This window comes from Vairimorpha necatrix, chromosome 1, assembly GCF_036630325.1.
Source record: "Vairimorpha necatrix chromosome 1, complete sequence".
NCBI classification, from domain to species: Eukaryota; Fungi; Microsporidia; family Nosematidae; genus Vairimorpha; species Vairimorpha necatrix.
The window spans coordinates 783471-809775 of NC_088816.1; the positions used below are offsets into that span (position 1 = coordinate 783471).

The 26305-nt window shown below is 28.3% G+C and overlaps 9 protein-coding genes across 9 annotated transcripts; 6 read left to right on the forward strand and 3 right to left on the reverse strand.

Moving 5' to 3' along the window:
* Positions 1 to 101: 101 nt before the first annotated feature.
* On the reverse strand, positions 102 to 1157 carry VNE69_01092 (septin; the record flags this gene model as incomplete). The annotated part of the gene is made up of 1 exon (XM_065472226.1): positions 102 to 1157. The coding sequence occupies one exon, from the start codon at positions 1155 to 1157 to the stop codon at positions 102 to 104; it is 1056 nt and encodes a 351-aa protein (XP_065328298.1).
* Positions 1158 to 1989: 832 nt separating this feature from the next.
* VNE69_01093 (derlin-2 (DERL2)) lies at positions 1990 to 3051 on the forward strand (the record flags this gene model as incomplete). The annotated part of the gene is made up of 1 exon (XM_065472227.1): positions 1990 to 3051. One exon carries the CDS (start codon positions 1990 to 1992, stop codon positions 3049 to 3051), a length of 1062 nt encoding a protein of 353 aa, XP_065328299.1.
* A 189-nt stretch (positions 3052 to 3240) lies between these two features.
* Positions 3241 to 4941, reverse strand: VNE69_01094 (transcription elongation factor SPT5; the record flags this gene model as incomplete). Its single annotated transcript, XM_065472228.1, has 1 exon — positions 3241 to 4941. One exon carries the CDS (start codon positions 4939 to 4941, stop codon positions 3241 to 3243), a length of 1701 nt encoding a protein of 566 aa, XP_065328300.1.
* Positions 4942 to 7687: 2746 nt separating this feature from the next.
* On the forward strand, positions 7688 to 9070 carry VNE69_01095 (SANTA domain-containing protein; the record flags this gene model as incomplete). The annotated part of the gene is made up of 1 exon (XM_065472229.1): positions 7688 to 9070. The coding sequence occupies one exon, from the start codon at positions 7688 to 7690 to the stop codon at positions 9068 to 9070; it is 1383 nt and encodes a 460-aa protein (XP_065328301.1).
* A 4033-nt stretch (positions 9071 to 13103) lies between these two features.
* Positions 13104 to 13621, forward strand: VNE69_01096 (uncharacterized protein; the record flags this gene model as incomplete). Its single annotated transcript, XM_065472230.1, has 2 exons — positions 13104 to 13360; positions 13447 to 13621. 2 exons carry the CDS (start codon positions 13104 to 13106, stop codon positions 13619 to 13621), a joined length of 432 nt encoding a protein of 143 aa, XP_065328302.1.
* A 4568-nt stretch (positions 13622 to 18189) lies between these two features.
* VNE69_01097 (SANTA domain-containing protein) lies at positions 18190 to 19848 on the reverse strand (the record flags this gene model as incomplete). Its single annotated transcript, XM_065472231.1, has 1 exon — positions 18190 to 19848. One exon carries the CDS (start codon positions 19846 to 19848, stop codon positions 18190 to 18192), a length of 1659 nt encoding a protein of 552 aa, XP_065328303.1.
* Positions 19849 to 20833: 985 nt separating this feature from the next.
* On the forward strand, positions 20834 to 21301 carry VNE69_01098 (DNA-directed RNA polymerase II subunit (RPB7); the record flags this gene model as incomplete). Its single annotated transcript, XM_065472232.1, has 1 exon — positions 20834 to 21301. One exon carries the CDS (start codon positions 20834 to 20836, stop codon positions 21299 to 21301), a length of 468 nt encoding a protein of 155 aa, XP_065328304.1.
* Positions 21302 to 21753: 452 nt separating this feature from the next.
* Positions 21754 to 23403, forward strand: VNE69_01099 (transcription initiation factor TFIID subunit 5 (TAF5); the record flags this gene model as incomplete). Its single annotated transcript, XM_065472233.1, has 1 exon — positions 21754 to 23403. The coding sequence occupies one exon, from the start codon at positions 21754 to 21756 to the stop codon at positions 23401 to 23403; it is 1650 nt and encodes a 549-aa protein (XP_065328305.1).
* A 680-nt stretch (positions 23404 to 24083) lies between these two features.
* VNE69_01100 (putative amino acid transporter) lies at positions 24084 to 25331 on the forward strand (the record flags this gene model as incomplete). Its single annotated transcript, XM_065472234.1, has 1 exon — positions 24084 to 25331. The coding sequence occupies one exon, from the start codon at positions 24084 to 24086 to the stop codon at positions 25329 to 25331; it is 1248 nt and encodes a 415-aa protein (XP_065328306.1).
* Between the last annotated feature and the right edge of the window lie 974 nt (positions 25332 to 26305).

Here is a 26305-nt window from a genome sequence, read left to right on the forward strand (position 1 = left end):
TTATAAACAAAATATTTATAAATGCAAATATTAAATTTAAAATATTTATATTAAATATTTATACTAGATTGTTTTTTTGTTAATACTCTTTTTATTTGATTTTATTGGACTACACTTGTGCTATTATTCTCAATACTAGTACTCTCAATACTAGTACTCTCAATTTGTCTCATTTTTGTTATCATCTCATCTAAATTTCTCTCTTCATTCCTCAACTTATTTAATATTCCTTCATTCTTCTCTTTTATGACACACTCAAGTGACTCCTTCAACTTGTGGAATCTTCTCTCTTGACACATCTTATTATTTCTCTCAAAATAAAGTATCTTCTTCCTATACTCATTATAATACTTAATATGTGTCTTATTAATCAACTCATCAAAATTCTTATAAATCAAAGTCCTTTGTAATCTCTTGAAATCATTTCCTTCTTCTTTATCAATATCTACAAATCCCCATGAATATTGTCTTCCTCTTATTATTTTATTATTTATCTCATATACCGTCTCACTGGCTATGACAGCGTGGATCACCTCTGTATCCTCAATATCTGAATCAGGACTAGTATTGGACAGAGAAGTGAATATACTAATATTATTATCTTGTAAAATGTTATATATATTCTGTTTTCTAAGTACTAACTCTTCATTAGTGTACATGTCTGCTTTAGTAATTATAGGTATAAAATTAACTAATTTACTTAATTTCATCATAAAATCCATTTCTTTATCTGTAAAATGATCAGAAGGAATTAAATAAAGACACACGTGTATACGTGTGTCTTTATGTATCTTATAAGGACCTTGTTCATTCTCAAAATATTCATTATTCAATTTGTCAATGTACTCTGCTAAAGGCGACAAGTTGTCAGAATGATAAGTAGTAGTAGTAACTTCAAGAGATATTCCATTTTCAATGATCTCATTTTTAGTGACAGTCAGGCTATTAGGCCTGGACTTGGAGATCAAAGGAACATTAAACAAGGAATTTACTAGAGTCGCGGCACCTAAGGCCCGACGGCCTGTTACTAGAATATTTATACCGAAGCCGTCTTCTATACTCTTAGTACGGAGTAAATCAGGGACACTACTCAAGCCTATGGCATGTGACAAGTTTATAAGACCTAAGTTTTCTTCTGAGAAATATTTATCTTTCATTGTTTTGTTATTGTTTTCTGAATTTATTATTAATTTGTTTGGAATGTAACAAATAAACACATGAGTCAAATACCAATAAATTAGCAAATGAATTATGTATTTGTAACAGTTTTATGAACAAATTAGACACATTTAAATATAGTTTGAATTTAATATCTTTGATATTAAAAAAGCTTTGGTTAAGTTTATATTAGATAGGGGATATTTACCTTAAATCTAGAATATATAGACTTAGTTCTTATAGTTGGATTATATAAACTTAGCTCGTTAATAATTTGAATATTTAAGAATGTGCTCTCTGTTGTAACTCATAATGTTAATTAGTCGAGATATATTTAAAAGGTTCTTAAGGTAAATAAAGTCAAATAGCATTGTCTAATGGAAGCGTATTTTAACCATTATATCAATTTTCTAGGACATTGTTTTTTCTTTAAAGTTTACAAACTTATTTTTCATTGTTGGTCTAGTTCGGCCTAGTCATATTTTATATGAGCTTTCTATTTAGGTCTTATTTTTTACAAATTATCTTATATTTCTATAATATTATAAGTCTAAAAAGACTGTCTCTTAATATCTGTAATAGACCGACATGTCAAATCTATCAATATAAAAATCTGACATAGATTTCTTAAGATATTTTATAATAATCCCCCATGTTATCTTAATTTAATCATCTTTTTTAATCGTGATCTTTTATAATAAATAAACCCATGTTTTCCCATATTAATTTTATATATCTAATGTATCTAAATGTATCTTAATGTATCTTATTTATACTTACTTATACTTTCTTTATTCCCTTTTTCTTATTTGTCTTTTTTTTGCCCCCAAAATGGATTCTAATATTTTATCCTCTCATTTTTATAATACTCCTCCAATCACCAGATTCCTTTTCATCCTCATTCTTTCTCTTTTCATCCTCGTCTACATAAATGCCATCCAGCCTTACTCTTTATTCTACAGTCCTTTATTCCTAAAATATCTCGAACTCTGGAGACCTTTTACATGTTTCTTATATTTCGGTAAACCTTCTCTTGAAGTTTTAATCCACATGACATTTCTCTACAGATATTCTAAAATGTTAGAAGAAGGTTTCTTTTTTACTTCTGATTATTTCTACTTAATATTTATTATTTGGTCTTTATTATTCTTATTCGCTAATATATTTAATATTGGTACTATGGCTTCTGCATTTTCAAGTACTATCACTTATATTTGGACAAGGAATAATCCTAATGCTATGGTACAAATGTTCGGGTTTATAAATTTCCCGGCTTTTTATCTTCCTTTTATTGTACCTTTGTTTATGCTGATTACTGAAAAACATGTTTTATTAGAAGATTTGCTTGGGATTTTCGTGGGACATGTTTATTATTTCTTTAAGAGTGTGTATCCTAAATTTGGATTTGATTTGTTGAGGACTCCTTGTATTTTAAAGAGACTTTTTAGAGAGCATCCTGTTGAGTGTTGTAAGAAAATTAACAAAGCGAGAAAAATATCGCCAAAAGATAAGAGCAATGAACAAAAAAATAATGAAGATGTAACTCAAGATATAACTCAAGATGTAATTCAAGATATAACTCAAGATGTAATTCAAGATACTACTAATATTAACGAAGATACTACTAATATTAATGAAGATACTACTAATATTCAAGACATATCAAATATCAGTGGAGATACTACAATTAAAAATGAGTCTATAATTAATAATTCTAATGTATTTGATAAATCAACAGAGAAAGACGAGTCTAAGAGTGCGGGCTTCATAACAAATTCCACAATAGGAGAAGAAAGTATAAAAGAATATTTAAATAATAAAGAAAAAGAAGAAGAGGAAGAAGTAAATGGGTGGTCCTCAGAGACCGTCTCAGAAAGCGACAGCGATTTCTAATAAAGCCTTAATATTTAAAAAAACATTTTATATATTTTTTGAAAAATTTAAAAAATTTTATTTTTTAGTATGTTAATTAAAAATTAAACAACAAAATATTAACAAATTAATTTAAAATCTTGACAAATTAATTTAAAATCTTGACAAATTAATTTAAAATATTTATCATAATATTTCAAATTTATTAGTTTAGATTACACTCTTCTTGGTTAAGATCCCAAGTGGCACATTCTTAATATTCCCATTTACTATCTTTATTACACAATTCTTCGTATACTCGTCAATCTCCAAAAGTATCGCAGATTTCCCTATATCTTCCCCTTGCATCACTACAACCGTATCTTCTTTACCAGGTACTACAAATCGGACTGACGACTTATCAAATACGCCATTATTCGTCAAATATTTATTCCCACTTAAACATTCTATTATAAATTCATCTCCTTTATGATTTATCAAAGCTCCTTTAAATGTCTCATCTGACCCATCAAATCTATCAATACTTCTTTCAATATTAAAATGTAATAAATCTGGTTCATAAGCCGGCGTCTTAGTCACAATACTGGAAAATGTCTTCTTTGTATTTCTTTCTATTTCAATATTCACATTTGTCTCTACTAAATCTTCTTTAGGGACTGTAACAAATTTCAAATTAGAAATTATTTGAACTCTACATTTATTCATATAAGAATCTTTTACTATACCAATATACCCTTTATATTGTCCTTTACTAATTTGTACTTGTTTATTTACCAAATTATCTCTTTTTATTACTGGTCTAATCTTATCTTTTCTAATAACTTCTTTTGTAAATGGTATTGGTTTTTTTAAAAAATCAATACTAGTTTCTACTTCTTCTGTAAAATTTTTTAAAGCTACAAAATATTTTCTATCTTTAATATTTGTTATAATTCCATTTTCATTACCAAAACAAACTTCTTCACCAATTTCGTAAAATTTTTCTAAAAAATTTGAAAAAATTTCATAAAATTTTTTTTCTGATTCTATGACTGACATTTGACCAGTCACAGATTTTATAATTCCTTTTAGGCCTATTAATTCCCCTTTTATTACTTGTACTTTATCTCCAGAATCAAATATTTTTCTAATATTAAATTGTTCTAATTCTTCGAAATTTGGTTCTACATCTAAATCTATACTACTTTTTAAAATTTCTTTTTCTAAATATCCTTGTACATATAAATCTCTTTTATAAATAAATCTATCTTCTCCGTCTTTTATAACTTCATCTTTGTATTCTTCAGGATCAAATAACTTTTTAATATTATTTATACGAGGCATGACTCTGATTTTTATCATGTCTCCGTCATTGTCAATGACTCGCACTAAGTCGCCTTTATATTTCCCTTTTTTCAATCTACCAAATTCTACGTTCTTATATTCATTTCTATAAGTCAAAGCTTCTATCATTTCATTGTAAGGGACGACACTTATTTTATTTTTATTTATACCTCTGACTCTATCAAAAGAGTCTAAAACTTGTTGTTTCTGGAATGCTTCTATGTAAATGTATCCTTTGAGACCATCTTTGGCAATTATTGAACAGATTTTCGGATTATTCTGTAGAATTCTAAGGACGATTTCTTTTTCTTTACCTCTTTTTACTCGGACTAGAAATAATCTCGGGGAAGATTTCTTAGGTAAGAAATTGGCCTGGGAGACACTGGCGTCTTCGTCAAAATCTTCTTCTTCCTCCTCTTCTTCGTCATAGACTTCAAGATCTGCATATTTCTGCTCTATCCTTCTTGCCATTTCTGAGTAATTAGAAGTCGGGAATCTTAGAGTTGGAGTGTCTAAATCTTCTGATTCTTCTTCACTGTCTGACTCTGCCTCTAGACAGACATATTTATTCACTTTCCTTTTCGACATTGGGGGTCAAAATGGGCAACTTTTAATATTAAAAATACGACTTAATAAGCAAAATGAGACACGGATAAATTAATATTACAGAATTAAGAAAGATATACCTTACTAGTTTAATTAGTAATTATAAATATAATTTGTGTTTTAGTCCAAACAAAATGTTAAGTTAAAATATCTTATCTTATGATAACAAAAATATAAACTTGTAATTTCTTCAAAAATATTTCACTATAAATATTTTCTTCATTTTTACCAATGCATAATACAAAAGAAAGCAATGGAAGACAAATTTGTAAAAGCCCAACCCCCTTGTATCGTAGTAACAAAACACAACAACATACGATGGTACAGGAGAAGACAAAGATAATTATTTCTGTCTTGATTCATTTCCCACAAGCAAAGCCATAATTTCTTTTTTGGCAAAAGTATTAAGATAAATTGTGGGATTATTTAAGCATTGTACGCAGGGGAAGGTTAGGAAATCCATACAGGGAGAATAATAGGAAGAATAAGTACAAGCCTACTGAAAGCAGAGGTATAAATAGTAGATATCATATTTATACATAAAGCTTGTCTTTATAAATTTAACTCCGTAAAAGCGGGTATTATTCATAATTATATCGCATCTAGAAATATAAAGAGTCTAAGCTTATAATACCAGAGAAGAAACATTGTAGTATCATCACAGCTTATTATTTGAAATCTTTTTTTCATGTGAGTAAGAGGTAGAGAAAACTCTAGCCATTGGCCATAAAGAAATGCAAACTTTATTTTTTAAATGACTGATATTGTGAGATTTTATTTCACTAAAACTCCTACAATTAAACCAGGAGGCGCAGTAAGCTCTGCCATGTCCTTTAGACAACTACTCTGTATAACAACGTTACTATGAATATTATATCACGTCTAGAAAAATCTACAGCACGAAAAATTACCTAACTCGGTTTAAATCTTATAAAGATATCTAAAAAAACATTAAGACCTTTATTTTGTACCGCAAAAGCCCCCTAGGACACCAAGACTGCTTTTTATGGGCGGAGAGAGCACTTTTTTCATGAATATTGTGTAGCCTGTTAAATAACACTGTAAAATAGGCCCACGCGGCCCTTTTTGATCTACTTCGTCTAGTCTCTTAATTAACACAAAACGTGCACAAAAATAGGCAGCTGCATGCTGTTCCAGAGAAATCTTCAAATATCAATAATTTACCATAAGCGTAATATTATTTCACCTTGAAAGTGCGTTTCTACACTATCAATAATCTTCCTATGGTTGGCGCACACGGGTTCATGATATTAACACAATGATTTTTGTATACATTTTCATCATCTAAAATTTTCCAACAACAATAAAAACTAATTTTTTTAGATCCCCCAATGGTTTAACTAAGAAACAGCCACTGGGCACGCCTAACATTTCCCGCAAATTTATTATTAATTTAAAAGGGTTTTTTAACTTTAAACATAAGTTACATAAATAAAGGTCATGTGAAAAGTGTGGTTAGACTTAAAGCTGGCTTGAAATTGAAGAAGATGTATACGTGTATCGAAATTCATTTTATTAGTCATAAGGCAAGTTAATTGATAAAATAATTTATAGAAAAAAAATCCGCCATCGATCTGAACAATTTCGAAGAAGATGTTGACGAATAAACTATAAAATAAATGGTCTATAATATACAGAATACTATGTTAGTTTCTTCATCATATTTATCTTAGAAATGCAGTTTTAAATCATAGACCTGGTAAATACATTTAACAAAATGCCTATTATTCTATGGTATTGGTATGTACTTATGTATTTGAATCTCAAAAATTTAACGATTGTTGACCATGTAATGTTTTTTCAAGAGGTTAATTTTAAAGGGAAATTTCAACTATTGATGTTGATGATAATCTTTTTGTTTTGATTCTTTTGCGTGTTCTGAGGATGTTAAGGGCTCTATGGGGGTTAAATATACCATATGTTGAATTGCAATTTCAACTATGCAAAAGCTCAAAATTATTTTACTGGCTTCCCCTATTATTTTTGCAATCTTTGTTTAAACGATAATTTTACTTTATATGTTTATTGCAGATAAATATCTATAATAAACGTTAATTTGAACAGATACATCAAAATTTTTGATTTAAAACATCCAAAAGTTAAATAACAGATATTTGTTATAACTTAAAACCACATATCTTGTATTTGTTCACTAAAAGATGATTAATGAAAATTTAAAAAAAAAAGTTTTTACAAAAAAAACAATTTCTGCTAAAAAATCTTCTTATAAACAATTAGCCCTACAATAGCGCTTTTGTTTATAATTACATTATTGGCTTTTTAACTGCAAACATTTCTAGATTTTTGTGTTTTGAAATTATAAGCTAAAATGTGAAATTTATATATTAAAAAATTACAGCGTAAACTCGTCTTTAGTATTTTATCCCCGTTAAAGCTCTTTTTATAGTAATTCATCGTTTAATATATGATTGATTAATTGGAAATACAATAAAGTAACTAACTAAAAACTAAAAAAAACTAAAGTTTTTCAATGGCGCAATTCTTTGATTATTACACTTTTTTTTTACTTTAACTATATCTGTCAAACTTCTCATTGATTATAATGTCGGTAAAAGTGATATCATATAGAATTTTTTTATTACAGAAGATAAAAAATCATAGTAGCATTTTCATCGACATAAAATATATTGCGCTTGCGTGTTAAATTTCAAAATTATCTATATATCTTCGTTTTTTTTAATCCCATATGAATGAAAATGAAGATATATTAGAATGGGTAAAATTTATAAATATACCCGATTATACAATATTTAAAAAAAGAACTCCACATCTCAATAGATACACAAGTAAAAACACAAAAAATCTTAATAAGTGGTATATAAGAATTGTCAAGAACGATAATCCTCTTATAGGATATAAATATTGGATTAATGTAAATGGATATCTAGACAATAATACCTTCATTCGAAGCTCGCCCATTTATAATATATATGGTCCTTTAGAAGTACTTACTGCCCACACTAAGTATAATTTAGCTGAAGATAGTGAAGTATTAAGCATTTCTCCGCATATTAAGTTTGAAAAAAGTAAATTAAGAAAGTTTAGCAAGGGATTTCCTAATGACTGGAAGGAGTTGGTCACAAAACAGCTTACAAAGATATTTGGGCAAGGTATAAAAGCGAATATGTTAGATTGTGAGAAAAAGTTAACTTCATTTGAAAAAATATATAATGATATATTTGACAATCAAGAAGCAGAAAATGTAGATGCAGAATGGGAAGAGTTACAAGTCCCTTGTCTTAAATTGAAAGATGACGATATACTTCAAGAAGATAGTCTCGAAGACAATGGCCTGATAGAGCAAGACTATATAGAAGAAAATCATGATACATTAGAAACTGAAGAGCAATTAAAAAACAATACAAAAAAAATCAAGAGTAAAATATCATTGAGACGTCAAGCCACGCTTAAACTATCAAAAGATGAAGTTAGCGAAGACATAGAAATAATGTCCTTCTATTTAGCTTCTAAGAAACCACAAAATGAAAACAGTAAATGTATGAGAACAAACATGAAAGAGCCGATAATTAATATAGACAAGTCATTTATTCTGACACATGAGGAAAATATGTCATTAGATACTGAAAACGAGAATAACAATGATAATATTCTCAAGACAAAAAAGCTAAACAAAAATGAAGAACCGGGATTTCATACAAATATAAAAGATGAACACGCCATAACGACAAAATTCGAAGAAAAACCAAGAGATAGAGCAAGTTTAAAAGATAGTGAAAACCAAAAAATAGATATCAATGAAATAGACGAATCGGGACAATCCTTCGAAAGCGTTACGGATACCTACAATAGTTCAAAATGCAACACAAATATAGAACTTAACATCAATGAGAACATCGAAGGCGATTCTGAATATACCATAGACAGTAGTTACAACACTATGGATATACTTTCTTCGGGTGTAACACCAGATGATATAAAAGATAAAGATTATTTACAGGACTCCAAATTAATCGAGAGCATTCTAGGTTTAGGGAAAATGATGGAACTTATATCATTTGATCATGTATACTCAGGTAAAGTAAAGAAAAGAAAGAGAAAAGAAAACTAGACATAAAAAGATCATGTAAGCTTAAAAAATTTAAGAATGCAAGTATGAAAAGTAAAGAGAGCACTATTGACACTTGTTACAGAATAACATGAAAAAAGAATAGACTTGTCAAACTAAATTATATGAAGAAGTAAGCAATAAAAAGGAAAGCACATATAAACTCAGTATAGGAAACTCAAAAATTTCGAAAACTAAATAATGAACAAAGCGAAACAAAAAAAAAAGAAAAATTCAATACGTCATAAATACATACATAAATAAGAGGTCTCTAATGAATATAACAAATAAAAGAACTATGAAGAACATAAAATAAATACGTAGCTAAATATCTTAAATAAATAAACTGAAATAAAAGTAATAAACAAAGAACTAAGGAGGATGATTATTTTATTAAAGAAATTATACAAGCAACTGCAATAATCTAAAATGAAAAAAAATAAACCTAATATTTTCATATAAAAAAAATTATGTTTTTCAATACGTGCATGTCTCCCGCATATACTTGAGATCGACATCACTGCTGCTAGATAAAATCTTAGATAAAAAAGAGAGGAAAAAAATGCACATATAAAGACGGGGCAACCCCCGAAAATATTAAAATAAATTTAATTAAGAAAAATATTATTCAGTAAATATAAAACTCTATATGCATCATAGTATATTACCATACAATAAATAAAAAAAGGATACCTTTAGTCGTAAATATAGGCTCGAAAATTTCATATTAAATAATCATTGATGTCGAAGATAGTTTACAAATATTGGGTTAAGAGATAAAAAACAGAAATTTCGACAAGACCAAAGAATCCTATATTTGAGACTTGTTAAAACTTTGCTATAATACCAATTTGTTCATATTAGGCTTTAAGAATTGTAAAAATGTTTTGTATGACTAGGCATAGAAACTTTTTGTCTACATAAAACTCGCCTCAACGACAGGAAAAATGTAAAAAAAAGCGATTTGTGTGCGTAAAATTGCATATGAGTTATAAAAAAGATTTTATTGAAACTCTTCAGGTAAGATTGGCGAGCTATCATAAGATACTGATAATTTAATACTTAAGGTTGCATGAACACAGCCTTAATATTCTGTAACAAACTTGAATTTAACTTTTAAGAATTACGTTCATAGTTTAACAGTGCAATGAGGAATGATTTTTCACCGATTTCAAAATATTTTAGCGAAAATTGGACCATAATAGGGCCATATGTGTAAAAACAAAATTGTTATCATGTTATGCAATCTGATCGATAATTATATATTGCAAGAATTTTTTGGAAAAAAGATACTATTAGCCCACGCATTTGAGGCGCTACGATTTTTTTTTCGAACCCCAAAAAGAAGTGCAAAAAAGGAGGAGAAAATAGGGAACAAAAAATACTGACCACTTTCGATAGTTAAAATCTTTAATAAAAACATAAAACGCCTTTAATTAAATTTTTATACCAAGATATATCCTTTTTTTGTGTTTAAATATATGATTTACATTTTAACAATTTATACAAATTTCAAAAATTTTTAATAAATAAATCCCTTAAAAATGATCAAGAAGTACAAATGCATCGAAGGAATCATGAATGCATTGATAGAAATTAAATAACCACTATTTTTGTCCACTTTGCATTGGTAATTTAAAAAGATGCAAAAAAAAACTTAAAATAAACTCATTTTTCAACAGGAACATGTAGGAAAAGTATTATTATTACAAACAAAAAGCCTTTTTTCAACGCAAGATTACCATGGTTAAAAATATGTCAGGTGATTTTTTGTTTATTGATATTACTTCTTTAAAAAATATATTATCTATAAGTAGAAAACCAATTAATGCAATTATTAGTGATGTTAGCAAGAATGTTACCGGTAATAAGAAGATTGGAGGACCTGGTATCATTGTAGAGATTGACGAATCTAAATTTGGGGAAAGGAAATACAATAAAGGACACAAAGTTGAATGTGTCTGGGTACTTGGAATGGTCGAAAGTACAAAAGAAAGGGTATAGTCTTACTTAATGTAAAAAATAGGAAAGCTGAAACTTTTGAAGGTTGTATCAAAGAGTACGTACTTTCTGGCTCCATAATCTATACAGAATATTGGAAAGGATTCTCAAATCTATCAAAAATAGGAATATATGACCACTATGCGGTAAATCGTTCATTCGGGTTTGTAAATCCAATTTATGGAGTCCATACAAATACGATCGAAGGAACTTGGTCTGCAGTAAAAAGAGTAATACCGATAAAAAACCGAACAAAAATGATATAAATTGCATTTTAAACATTTTTGCATTCAAAAATTTAATTCATATAACCCCGTACAATCTTATTAAACAAAAGTTTTAACTAAAAAACTTGGTAAAAAAAAAATTTAAGGTGTTTTATGTTATTATTAAGAATTTTAACTATCGAAAGTGGTCAGTATTTTTTGTCCCCTATTTTCTCTTCTTTTTTTGCACTTCATTTTCGGGGTTCGAAAAAAAAATCGTAGTGCCTTAAATACGTGGGCTGATAGTTATCTTTAGCCTCATTGAGTATTTTGACATCAACGTAAAATGTGAAAATTTTGTTTGAAATTGTTATGTGTGTATATTTATATCATGTAAATTTTTTTTTTCAGATTTTGACATTTATTCGTACTTTTTTTTAATATAACTTGAAATTTTTTTTTAATTTTATGGATATTTATACAATCATAACTTTTTTATGTATTGCACAGGGAAGTAGAAATGACTATGATAATCTGCATTCATTAATAAATAAGAAAATAGAGAGTAGAGATTATAAGATGATTAACACAGAAAAAAAATATTTGAGACTCAAATTAGACACTTTGAGTGATAATAATCTTGATATTAAGATGATACAAAAAATGAATACCACAATATGCGAAGTAGAAAAAAAATTCAAGATCATAGATTATAATGGTGAGCCAATAGAAGCTATTGTGAGATTACTGGAAGATAAAATAATGAATTTCTGTAATATTAATTCAAAAGATCATATAATATTAACTCATGATGCAGCATCTCAAAGTGATAACTCCAATTACATAAAAAAAATCAATTATATAAAAAAAAAATTAACTTGGAGAGGATTGAAAATAATTTAAATCATAAAATTTTTTATACTTACATAATAACAAATTGGGAAGAATGGAATACTATATTTGACCACCTACCGAATAGCACTGATAATTTAAGGAATAGATCTAGTTCGTTTCACACTCCTAGTTTTATAAAAAGAAATACTGAAGTGTTACTAAATTTTTCCATATTTTTTGATGAGACCTTTTATATATTTGAAGTAAATACCAAAAAACTTGGAATAGAAGAACAATTTGATAAAATGAAAAATCGAATTGACAATTATGACGAAACCTATAATGAAATTTGTAAACATCTTCATGAACCATACAAATCAGACAATATTGATTAGTTTGATTTATTTTACTATTCAGGTTTTGAAATATTATTTAATAAGATTAAATTGGATGATACAATCATTAATATTGATTTGGAAAGTGGTAAATTGTGGTTCGAACAAAAATATGCCGATTTTTTTAAGTGCTAAAACCAAATAGAAGTCTTAATGAAATTGAATTTAATATCGAAGAAAACATATTTCTAGATTTTTTAGAGTTTTTTAAAAGAATTAATTCAATAAAAGACGATATAGATTGTATTGTTGGTGTTGAAATGTTTTTTAAATTAATAGCATGTGACAACAAAATCGATTTTCTTCTAGATAAAATTTTTAATAATCATGGTTCAGTCTTAAATATAATTTTTGCACATCTTTTATTAGATCAGGAAGCAATAGAAAAAGAAGAAATATCAAAAATAATTGGAAATATTGAATTAGAGGAGCTGAAAATAATAAACTTCGAGAAATATTTTTTGATATCTAAATTTTAGATATAATGAAACCACATTTATAATGAAAATGTGTTTATTAATAGAAGCAGAGAGATATATGAATGAAATGAGTTAATTGATGAATCAATATTTAGTACTTTGAAAGACATTGCAAAATTAATTGAATCAAAAAAAAATTATTGCGCAAAAAAATGATGAAAGTGAAAACAGCGACGACGATTATGACTACAGTGATGATAGTACAGGAACTACAAGCGATAACGCTGAAAAACATAATGACAATGTAAGTGAAAGTGGTTCCCCCTTATCATATGATTATCTATTGATAGATTTAATTAAAATTTATAAAGAGTTAGCACATTATCACCTAAGTAGTCTCAAAAACTCAAAAAAAATATTAGAGACTATTTCTATAGTGTAATATCATTGTTTGTTTTATCTACGAATGAAATTTATATACCTATTCGTTGTTTTTTATCAACTAAAAAGGCAGATTTTATTAGATCTTTAAATTTAACTGACGATGAAGTAAATAGGGATAATAACCTAATAAAAGAAAAATTATTAGAAATTTCCTATGGAGAAACAAAAAGAGATACAGTAAAACGTTTAGAAGACATAATTTTAAAGCTCCAAACAGATAATAAATCGGATGATCAAGATATGAGAAATTTTTAAAATGAGGCAAAAAAAAATTTGCAAAAAGTAATAGGATCAAAAACAAAGGAGTAGTTTAAAAATACAAATACGAGGATTATATTAAAATAGTGGATCATTTGTATGATGAAGAAGTTTTTGAAAAATTTGAAAATGGTAAAAGAAGAAGAGCATTGAAAGAAGTTGAAAATATCATCTACAATACTTGGGGAATGAATTATATTTTTAAAAATAATTGATTGAGTAGACAAAAATTTGATACATGAATACAAAAATGAGGTTTTAGAAGATTTACCTCAAGAAATAAAGGCATAAATAAAGAAAAATCTGAGAAAAAATCGAGATGTTTATGTTATGCAAGCGTTTTTTCATTTTTTGAAAGTAAATCAGTAGATGATGAACAAAAAAAAAAATGTAAAAAAAATTATGAAAAAATTCGGGCATGGATGCGTAAAAAAGACCTTTATAAATTTTATAAGAACACGGAAGTACCGCCATACGATGAGTTAAAAAGGTTAGTGAAAAGTCATGATAAACAATGAAATGGGGAAAATAAAAATTACCTTTAATTTAAGATTGAAATCTTTTCGATACTTTAAAAAACAATTTTTAATATTTTGTACATAAATGTTGTAGACTGCATTTTTACAACATGTCATTTTTTAGATAATTATTTGGATTTAAAATTAATATAGAAAGAAGAGCACAAAAAAGAAGAGAAATATGAGAAACATATTTAAAGTAAGCAAAGAAGCCAGTAACAAAAATATTTTAGAGTGGTTTTTACTCGCCGGAGGTTAGCCCGGGATACAACAAAAGGTTATGAATATAATATCCGTTCTTAAATTTTATTTTCTTTGTAAGTAAAGGGTAGGTAGAAATCTTCATAAGGGATTTGGAGGTGATCCTTATCCAACTAATACTGTGAGATTCTTACTCACTAAAACTCACTATGTATAACTTGCCTGTGAAACAAACTCCGCCGTATAATTGCACTTTGGCTCTGGGAGAACTTTCCCGTTTGTACCTCAAATAGTGTCTAGAGCGACCTCATGACGGATTTATCAACGTCCATGGTTTTCTATAACCTGAGGAGAGACATCATCGTACTAACTCAAGGTCCCACAATCATCTGTTCACACACACGACTCCTTACACGTCCATATTACCGGCCACATTTTATTGACCTGCGTTGACCACGAGCCTCACTAGTTTGACCTACATGTTACATAATCCTGTATGATTTGATATAAAAGGTTTTTAAATACCGTATTTCATTTAGTCTCTTAGTTAGTTCTAGAATGCACCAGCCATGAGTCCAACTTATCTGTACTCAGCAGATATTTTTATGTATCATTAAGTCAATACGAGAGATACTGTTTTTTCGGTCTATATGTAGATTTCTTCGCTAGGCCAATTCCCATATTACTTAACCATAAAGGCTTTATTAATCAACTTAATGATTTTCGTGGAGATTTTCATCATCTGAGTCGTTCCAACGGCATCATTGAAGGTAGAAAGCCTTTAGTCCGCCTGGGATTCGAACCTAATCATGATCGATAGAAGCTCTGCCTTCGATCATGAACTAAGAGCATCTGTTTAGAGCGATCTTGGCATGAGAAAATTTGTTCATTGAGACCAAAAAATTTTATATATCTCTATGCATGTTTTTTAAGCATAATTTTGGGAAATCAAAATTTTTATTGCGTTTGGTGACATGTGCCAAAACTCTTTGGTATTAATTAACAACTTTTTTTCTATCCTATACACTAAGTATTCGTGTTATTATTTTAATTTAAGAATCTGCTATCTCCTTCCGTTAAACATATACCTTTTTTTACGTACTCTATTTTGAGGTTTCATTCGGCAAGTGTCAATACCAGCCTTACGAGTCGACTAGAAGGGGCTTTGTTTGCATGGGGTATATTGTGTCTTGTGATTAGTTCTACTTGTAAAATTCTTTCCTAATAGACAAATTCAAAAGTGATTTGTTTATTTATCGGTTAAATAATTCTTTATATGTTACTGAAAATTTTTCTTAAAATTTTGTTAGACTTTTGCTTTATATTAAAATCATTTTCTTCTACTCGTTCGTTTTCTTGCACCAAAAAAATTATATTTCAATATATGAGGTGTCCGCCATGAGTATAATTTTTTTGAAAATCAGGCTTAGTTTTAATAATACCTTCCCCATTGCTATTTTGTATTATTAAGAGCTTCTATTTATTCACTGTGGAGATAGATCTTTTTATTTATACTATGTTTTTCTACCTTAAAATTTCCATATAAAATTGTCTGGGTTGATTTATCTTTTAAAAGCATACAAAAATTGACAGTGCATAAAAATCCTAATAGTTATTTATAGTTATAGGTATTAAGTAGGAGTTTATTTGACTGATTCGCGCCGGTCTGCTTTTATGTCTATTTACTATAATTTTTCTGAAAATTATAATTTCATTTTTATGGAGCATAAATTTCTATAATTTTAGATATAATTTGACGGTTTCGTTTTTTCCCAAGGCTATTTGTAAATGTTCAATGTGTTCGTCTTTGCTTTTACAATATATAGTCATATTATCTAAAAAAAATAAAATATTTTTTTTATGCATATAAAAATATTGTCTATAGCTGGCGAAATGTTGACGATACATTACAAAAATCAAATGGCAATCTAATGTATTCATAAAAACGATCACACAATGAAAAAGCTGTCATATATTTTTCTTTCTCTTCATGTGGGTTGTTGGAATATGCCTATGTCGTCTTAGATTATAAAAAATGAAGCTCTACAACAGCTATCGAAGATTTGGTAATTCTAGAGATTTATGAGTCTACACCAGAATAAAATTATATATTCTATGATATATACACATTTTCAAGATTTATCTGGGTTCTGGACCATGACGATTTTACTGCAACAAGAACTTTACTATCTCTTATTATTCCTAGCTTGTAGCGTCAAAATTCTCTTTTTAATTGTCTTCTCTTGTACAACTTTATCTTACCATTTCTTTTGTGTTTTTTTTTTCGTTATACCTCTGTATGTTATATTCACCCGATGTACACTGATTCAATAATTCTATTTCTGTCTTGAATAAATTTTTGTATTCTTCCTCCTTTTTTATTTTAGTTAGATCGTTACAGTAATTACTTTTTCTTTAACATTTGGAAATAAATCTTTAAAAATTTTAGTAACTAATTTAAATTTTTTACCTCGGATCCCAGAAAAACGTATCTTGTATTATTAGTAGTGGTAATAAGAGGGGTTTTCCTGTTTGGTACAATTTTTTAGCTGGCCAAAAAATTTTAACGTGTTATTTCATGCATTTTTGACGAACTCGGAATATATATTACATGGGGTTGCATTTTTTAATCCATTTTTTGAAAAAAAAAAACCTTTTTTATGCCAAGAAAAGCGAGAGCAACAGTCACAACGCATGTTTGCAAGCACACAGAAAAACTTATTAACAAAATTAAAATATGGCTGTAAAGATATGACTACATTAGATTTGGGGTTTAAAACAGTATAGAGAATTCATTGGAAAATGTAAAACGAGACTCTGATTTTTCTAAAAGTGCGATAAATTGTTCTAAAATTTCATCTCCTCAAGTAGAAAAAAAGATTGATCTTGTTTAAAAAAATTCAAAACACTAGCAACGACATGACTTTTTGTGAAATAAAAGAAGAACTCTATACAAAAGCGAATGTTTCAATGTCGTTGTTGACTATTCCGAGAATGTTTAAATGTTTTTAAGAAAAAGACTATCTCGAATTCCTGCAGAACGTAATTCACAGGACAAAATTCTTAAATGTGTTGAATATGCCATGAAAATATCGGTGTTTAAATTAAAAAGCTTAAATTTTTTTTTAATGAATCTGGATTTAATTCAAATACTACGAAGCATTAAGGTTTTCATATAAAAATAAAAAAGAATTATAAACATTTTTCGGAAATTGAGGCAAAAAATTTTAGTTGTCTTCGGTATGACTTATAAATCGACCCTTTTTGCATACGAAATGAAAAAAGCCCATAATATTCTGTTCTATGCATTAAGTTTATTAAAAGAGATCTTATAGATTTTTTTCTGATCAAATCCTCAAAAGATTTTAATCATGGATATTGCTAAAATTCAAAATCCAAAAGAAGTTTTAAGCAAACATAGAGAATTAGGCATTTCTTATGTTTTTTTGTTTGCATATTCACCACGACTTTATGATATTGAAAAATTTTTTCGTTATGATAAAATCGTGGCTTTGTGCTATAAAAATCGAAATAATACAGTAGAAAAGATTTAGAACAAGTTAAACAATGTTTTTAACTTTTATATAATAAATTCTACACTAATATAACAAGAAATGGCAAGAAAAAAAAATTTATCTAATTCAGTGAGATTGTATATTATTTTACACATTTTTCTATTGATGGTTCGTTATATATCAAATTCTATGGTTTTATAATTTTCTATTAAAAAATGCAAACCCTCGTTTTAACAGAAACTATAAATTCTAAAAAAGCCGAATTTTTCCGAGCTGGTCTATACAAAAATATTAAAAAATATATAAATTCTAAATTGTTTATTTATTTTTATCACTTCTTTTTAGATTTGTTTTTGCTCGGCATACACAGCGATTTCCTCTTTTTTACTTTACGAACATTCAGGCTGTTTGTAGTTGCGTTACTCTCAAGTTCACTAGTCATGTTTTTATTGTCTACAAATAGAGATTTATTCTCTCTGGCGTCTTCAATATCTTTCTGTTTTTGTATATTTGCATTTTGTTTGTACAATTTTTTCAAGTTTTCTATTTTAAGCTTTTCAATTAGATCATTTTTTTCTTTTAGTTTTTCTTTCTCAGTTTCTTCTTTTATTTTAGTTCGCTCTAAATTTACTCTATTCCGATCGAGTTCTTCTTTATTTTTTAAGTTGTGTTTTTGACTTTTACTGTTCTCTTTTTTTTGTTTTATTGATTTCTTTTCTTTATTACTTAGTTCTTCATAAGAATACGGTCTACTTATTCTACTATTCATAATTTGTTCTAAAAGGGACTTGTTAGATGTTCCTGTGTTTTCATAGTTCCCTGTGTCTTTAAGTTTCTTTTTTCTTTCTGTTTCTTCTTTAAGTTTTCTTTTCTTTGCGTTGTCTGTTTCATTTTCCACACTTAAAAGGCTCTCGATTATTTTAGAATCTTGTATATAATCTTTTTCTTCTATATCTTCTAGTTTTATGTCTGTAGGTGGTTCTTTGTTTTTTCTTAAGTTTTTATTATTTGTTTTCTCTTTCTTTGCTTTTCGTTTATTACTAATAATATCCATTACATCTTGATATGATTTCCCTGTTTTCGCACTTATTTCTTGTAGATATTTAATATCTATTTCTCGGTCTCCAGATTCGTCTATTTGTTTTGTATTTACAATGTCTTTTTTAGATTTATCTTCTTCGTTTATTTTTTCTTTCTTCTTTTCGTGTGGCTTTTCAATTTTTTTAGTATCTTCTTTTGCTGCTTCACTTGACTTTTCTTCCTCGTGTTTCTTTTTTGTTTTTTCAATTTTCTTCTTTTTATCTTTTAGTTTGTCAAGATGCGATGAGCTTGGCACTATTTCTAAATCATCTTCCTCTTCTATTTTACGCTTTAGATTTTTGTTTTTAATTGTTGGCCGCGGTGCTTCACTTTTTAATTCTAGATTACTTTTGTCTTCATCTCTAGTAATATTTATCATATCATTACTTTCTGTCTCTTCTTCTTGTTTATTAAATATCTTATTATATAACATGTCAAAGGGGGTTAATACTCTTTCATAGTCTGATACATTTAATCTCAGTCTTTCTGCCCCATATATTTCTTTAAGTTGTTTTATGACAATCTTCTTCCAGTCATTAGGAAACCCTTTACTAAATTTAGCCAATTCGTCTAAATCAAATTTGGCATGTGGCGGTTTTTTTAATATTTCGTTGCTTTCTTTTAAATAATATTTAGTATTAGCAGTGACTACCACAAAGGGCGCCTGGATACTCAAGATGGGCGAGCTTTGTACTAATTTATTATTGTCTAGATACCCGTTTACACTAATCCAATATTTATATTTAATAAGAGGGTTATTATTCTTGACGAAGCTTATATGCCACTTACTGAGTCTCTTTTTGTTATTTCTTGTAAAGCGCTTTATTTGGGGAGTTTTTCTCCTGAAAATTGTGTAGTCTGGAAGATTTTCAAATTCTTCCTTTCTTAAAATGTCTTCTTTTTGATTCATTGGGGGTAAAAAAAAGGAAAATAAATAATCAGGATTGTGATTTAATGCACAGTCATAATTAAAGGAAATATATTGGAAAAGAATATATATATATTAATTATAGAAAATTAAGCTTAAATTGTATAAGGTTTATCTTATTTAATTAAAAATGAGCTAAATAAACTCAACCAAAGATATTCTATTTATAAAGCCATAAGCTTTAAATCCAAACAAGTTCTATAAGGTTGTTAGTTGATGATCAACAAATTCACAAATATGAGATACTTGTCCCAAGAAAGGCATCTTGGCGTTTTAGTTTTATTTTTTACCCTCGTAATCGAAACTGACAAAACAGGGCGATCATCTTTAAAATATCCTTTGGCCTCTATAAATTTATTATTAGTTGAACTAAATGTTTAACATATTGAAAATTATACTAAGAAGATAGTAATATAATTGATTTGTATAATATCTTACTTACTAACCACTTTTCACAATATTTTCTAATAGAACTTCTGAAATCCACATTTTGGGCTCTCGAGTGCCCCCTTTAATCAAACCCATATCATATTGACATTGTTAGGCCTTCTAAAGTCATTTTATGGATTCTTGCTTCTATTCTAATCAGAGTTCTTTGATATACGCGTGGTGGAAATTAGTTACAATTTCATCCCATGTCATTACATAAGGAATAATTTTGTATTTGTAGAGAGAAACCACATGATTTGCAAAATATAAAGTAACAATTTGTTATATAGTCAAAACTTATATTAAGTGGCCTCTCTCTTACAATAATTTGATTCTTTCCGCTTCGACTTTCAAAAAACAAGGTTAAAATATTAAATTTTGACATTATTTCGTACATATAATTTTGGCCATTTTACATGTATCTGCCATTCTAAGCCTATTTTTCATATCTCTGTCTATCTTCTTCTTTTTTTTATATTGTTTATGTCATTTTTTTACCCATCAATTTTTTAAAAATCTTAAATTTTTACCCCGCCCAATGTTTTTTGTAAAAGACTTCACCCACATCATTCACTTGAATTCGTGTTATCTTGGCCCAAAAATCCAGTCTCTGATTAAGGAGTATTTATACAAGACAATAGAAGGGTCTTGTAATGATAGTGGGTATGTCGTGTCAGTTCTGGAGATTGATGATGTAAGTGAAGGAATCATAAGTCTAAACGGGCAGACAAGTTTTAAAATTAAGTATAAAGCTTTAGTTCTTAAGCCTTTTAAAGGGGAGACAATGGAGGCCTCCGTTGTGGAAATAAATAAAATGGGCGTATTTGCGTCAGTGGGTCCCCTCACTGTTTTTATTTCTAACCATCAAATCCCCAATGAAATACAAGAAGGGGGAATACTCAAAGATTCAATCGTAAGATTGAGGATTATTGGGACAAAAATAGACTCTGTGAAAATATATGCAGTTGGTACATTAAATGATGAATATCTTGGAATTATCTCATAGAATTATAGCATATAATTAAATTTATAACTTTATAAAATATGCATTTTTTATACATCATTTTTACATATTTGCAATTCCAAGACCATCTTGGATCTCTTACTAAGATATATTTGTAAGAGATCTTTAAATAATCAAAAATCATCTTAAAGTCATTTAGATGTAAACATAATCACATCAATGTACAAAATCCAGATAAATGGCTTACATCATTGGGTCTCATTTAATTCCGTATTAGATCTTTTTCTTAGTTATATCTGAAATAAATTAGATCATAATTTATACTACGATGATGTCTCTCCTCGGGTCATATGATATTTGCTTTTTATATTTTATTAACATATCTACTTTTTCTAGAGTTCATTTGACCTTGTTAATTCGACATTATGTAAATTTCTCGTCTCTTCTTCTTCTTTCATGCATGAAATTTTTCTTTTTTTGCCCCTTTTTTATAAATGGAAGATAAAAACACAAATTTAGACGTACTAGAACTTTCTTATCTAGAACTAAAATACTGGATAGAAAACTCTCTGGATCTTTTTAAAAATGATCTTCTTCCTTTACTATATCCTCTTTACATCCACATTTACTTCGACTTAATACAACAAAATAAGCCAGAAGAAGCGCGAAAATTTTTTAAGAAATATTTAAAAGACCACGAAAGTAAAAAACAAGAATTAAAATATTTCGAGAGTATTTACACTCCCCAACATATTCACGAAAATAATCTGGCGCACACATTCAGGACTTCGAAATATTACCTGCCTATGGGTAGATACGCCTTTGATCTTTTATTAAATTTCTTGGAGGAAAACAACTTCACTTACATTTTGAAAGTACTAAACCAATATTTGAATATTAAGATTTATACTGGTGTAAAAAATGAAGATATTCCTCAGGGTATTGATGTATCAACAGGAGATGAAGAATTAGACTTGACTACTTTTTTAGTATCAAAAGAATGCGAAGATGCGATTTTAGTAGATGAACAATATAAATATGATCATTTAGAGGCCTACGCTATACAACTGAAGAAACAAAGAGAACTAAAAGAGTCAGACACTTTGAACAGACCAAATGCCTCACAGATAAATGCGGAAATAGAGAAACTTAAAGATTTGTGTAAGCGAGTCTCAGTAAATAAAAATAATCTGCCTAGTATTTGTTGCTACACTTTACACAACACGTACGAAGGATTAACAAGTCTTGATATTTCAAATGACTCGAAAATGATGGCCTGTGGATTTAAAGACAGTTTTATAGACATATTTTCATTAACAAAAGAGCCATTGAGAAAATTAAAGAAGTCTAGTGAATTGGCGAAATCTGATATAAAAACGGGAACAGAAGAGAAATTTGAAGAAGTTGGCTTTTCTTATAGGCTTGTAGGTCATGCGGGGCCTGTGTATGGGGTCAAGTTTTTTTCTTCTAATAAGTTTTTACTGTCTTGCTCACAGGATTGTACTGTAAAACTGTGGAGTTTGGACTTATTGGCGCCTGTTGGTGTCTACAAATCTCATGTTTTTCCTATTTGGACTGTGGATGTCGCGCCAAATGACTTTTATTTCGCAAGTGGGTCGTCTGATAGACAAGCAGTCATTTGGTCAATGACAGGCGACAAACCAGAAAGGCTGATAGTCACGGCATTGAGTGATGTGACAACAGTGAAATTCCATCCTAATTGTAAATATCTCTTTACTGGGTCTGCTGATCATAAAATCAGACTACACGACGTATCAAATGCACAACTTGTTAGAACCTTTCATGGGCACACTGACACGATAACTTGCCTTGATATTTCTCACTGTGGGAAATTATTAGTGTCAGGCAGTAAAGATAAACACATAATATTATGGGATATACAAAATGGAAAGAGTCTAATTAAATATGCTGGACATGATAGCACAGTATTTTCAGTGTCATTTAGTTGGTATGGGACTATTATTGCTTCATCTGGTGCTGATAATTGTGTCAAATTATGGGACAAGACTGACCCGAAAGGAATATGTGTAGGAACATATTACACGAAGAATACGCCACTATATGGTGTCAAATTTGGATACAGAAACATAATCTCGACAGCTGGACCATTTATTGGGGGATAATGAGAACTAGAAGCCAATTAAATTTAATTTATACTAAATTGCATATATTTTTTGTGTAAATAAAAGAGAACATTCTTTGACGACACGAAATAAAATTCTCAATATGTAAAATAATTTATATAGAACATTATTCTAACTTATAGCAACTATTTGATTCACTTAATTCTCAAATAATAATATATCAAGTGGTATTACACTCATAGTAATATTATATTTCATTTAAATATTTCCAATATAACATAATTTTATATCATGTGCAATTATGAGTATCGAAAATTTTAACAAATTAATATTTGTCTCTTTATCAAAATCTCTTAGGATTTTTTAATAAGCTTCATAGCTATACTTCGTCTAGTCTCTTAATTACCCCTAAGATGCCGCGCAAAATGATCTTGCCACGACTCTTTGTTACTATTTGGTAGAAAGATATTCTGTTGAGGTTAATTGATTTCTAAGCTTGGGATGATTTCTAAACTGGGTGTAAATTTCATTGTACCAGATGTGACACATTAATAAATCTATTTGACGATTTTACAAAATAGAATTGGTCTGTTCTTACTCATCATTTACAAAGATTTAGAGTTTTGTAATGTATTTAGTTTCTTTATATTTATTACATTTCTTTTTCCTTCTATTTTTTCAGGATTATTTAATTTAGTTCTTATTTTATCCCTCATTTTATGAAGTCTGATTTATTAACCCCATATACTGCAATATCTTTACTAGTTACTACAATGCTGGGCACTGGTATAACTTTCATGCCCTATGCTTTTAACTCTATAGGCTATAATTTCTCATTCTTAATTCTAATCTTCGTATCTTTTTGCACTTTCATTTCTCTTCTTTGTATATCTCATGTTGTAAAAATCTCTCCTTTAAAGAAACATACTTATCTTTCTATAAGTAAAGATATATCAAAATTTATGTATTATTTCGTCAACATATCATTATTTTGTAATTGTTTCTTTTCTAATGTATCTTTTTACAGATTTCTTACTGATATTCTTATTGAAATATTCCCATTTTCTAAGTGGCTAAAATTAGATCAAGAATATACTCGAAAAATAATCGCTCTTTTGATCTCGCCACTTTTACTTTATTTGAGTCTTAAAAAAGATCTAGTAAATTTGAAAGTACAATCCTGGATTTCTACATTTTCTGTTTCTTTCTTGGCTTTACTTATTATATTTTATTCTTTATTTTTTGGGTCTAGTATTTATAAATCGGATATTTTACCATTTAATTATAATTTTAAATATGCTGTACCTTTCTTCTTACCATCAATGATTTGTGAAAATTCTATGGTGGAAATAGTGCAGAAATTAAGAGATAAATCCTGGAAGAATCTTATTTTTATTTCTTTGACTACTTCTTTATGTGGATCATTTTTGTATGGAATGGTGGGGTATTGTGGCTACATAGTCTTTGGTAATAAAATACAAGGACATTTTGTCAAGGAATTATATGAAAGTAATTCTAAGATAAATGTATTCATGAGAACTCAATCATTTGATAAATATAATGTCCTTTCTAAGTTGGCTGTCTATAGTATGGCAATTGTACTGGTATCAGGATTTCCAATCCAGATGATTTCTGTTTCCAATGTATTTATGCAGTTTATGCGTAAAGAAAATAAAAATGATAAAAAAAGGTCTTACGTCACATTTTGTTTGTTTCTTCTTTGTTTTTTACTTGTGCTTATTGAGAATTTAAAGATCAAATTAATAAAAAGAGTAAGCGGGGCTATATTTTCCTCGTCGGTTGGATTGATACACCCATTCATTTATTACTTTTGTTTGAGTGAAACAAAAGGCATTTACTCTGTGGTTCCTAGGTGTATATTTGGAATAGTTAGTTGTCTCATTGTCTATATACTGATAACAATTATCCTGGATATCAAAGCAGGGGATCCTGAACTTTACAATTAATTTATTATTAAGAAATAAATGCTCCTTGATGTTCTAAATTCACAAGAGTATTCTCTTTTTTTTTGTTTATACTCCTGCATTATTTTCTTAATTATGTATAAATCAAATTATTAGAAATTTTCTAGATTAATGAATTTAGACTTCACTTTATGCATTCTTTTTTTGGTTTTTAAAAAAATCAATTAATTCGAAACTAATCTTGTTTTTTAAAAGATTAAACACTAATTTGTTTGATTTCTGTGGTGTAAATATAGATATTGCTTATTTCTGTTTTATATGAAACATTTTCTCATAAATATATAGCACTTATATTTTCTTCGTTTCAAATACTATTCAAATATTTTCAAAATATTCTGCATCAGTATCATAGAAATACTGGTAGATAAATTTAACACAATCTTATTAATCTACTATCAAAAGCATATTTCTCATATATAAAATCCTGTGGGGGCATTTAGCACGGAGAAATCCTCGATCTATGAATTATTTTTATATAGAAACTAAGAAAAGATACCAGATACTTTGTATGGTTAAATGGCACTTTGTAAAGTTAACAAGGATACTATCGAGGCATGTAGAAGACCTAAATCTAAGCTTTATGGAAGATAAAATTAATAAAATCTTAGTTTTGGTTAAGTAGGGCCTTATTCGATTAAGTCTAAGAGCCTGTTTATCTAGAGAAAGCTTTGATCTTATTGGACTTATAAGGAAATTAAATCTATCATATGAAAATGATATAAAATCAGACTATGTAATTCTAAAAATATTGTCTATTGATAACATCTTTGGCTTGATGAATTGTTTATAAATATTAATATCTAAAAGAGACATATCAAAGAAGTCATGAATATATGTGACAAGACAATTATAGTGATCAATGTTATATCATATACAATGAAGTTATATTTCAACTTAATCTCCGAGGAGATAATAAAGATATGTGAATTATAAATCTTCAGGTCATTGTGTAAACA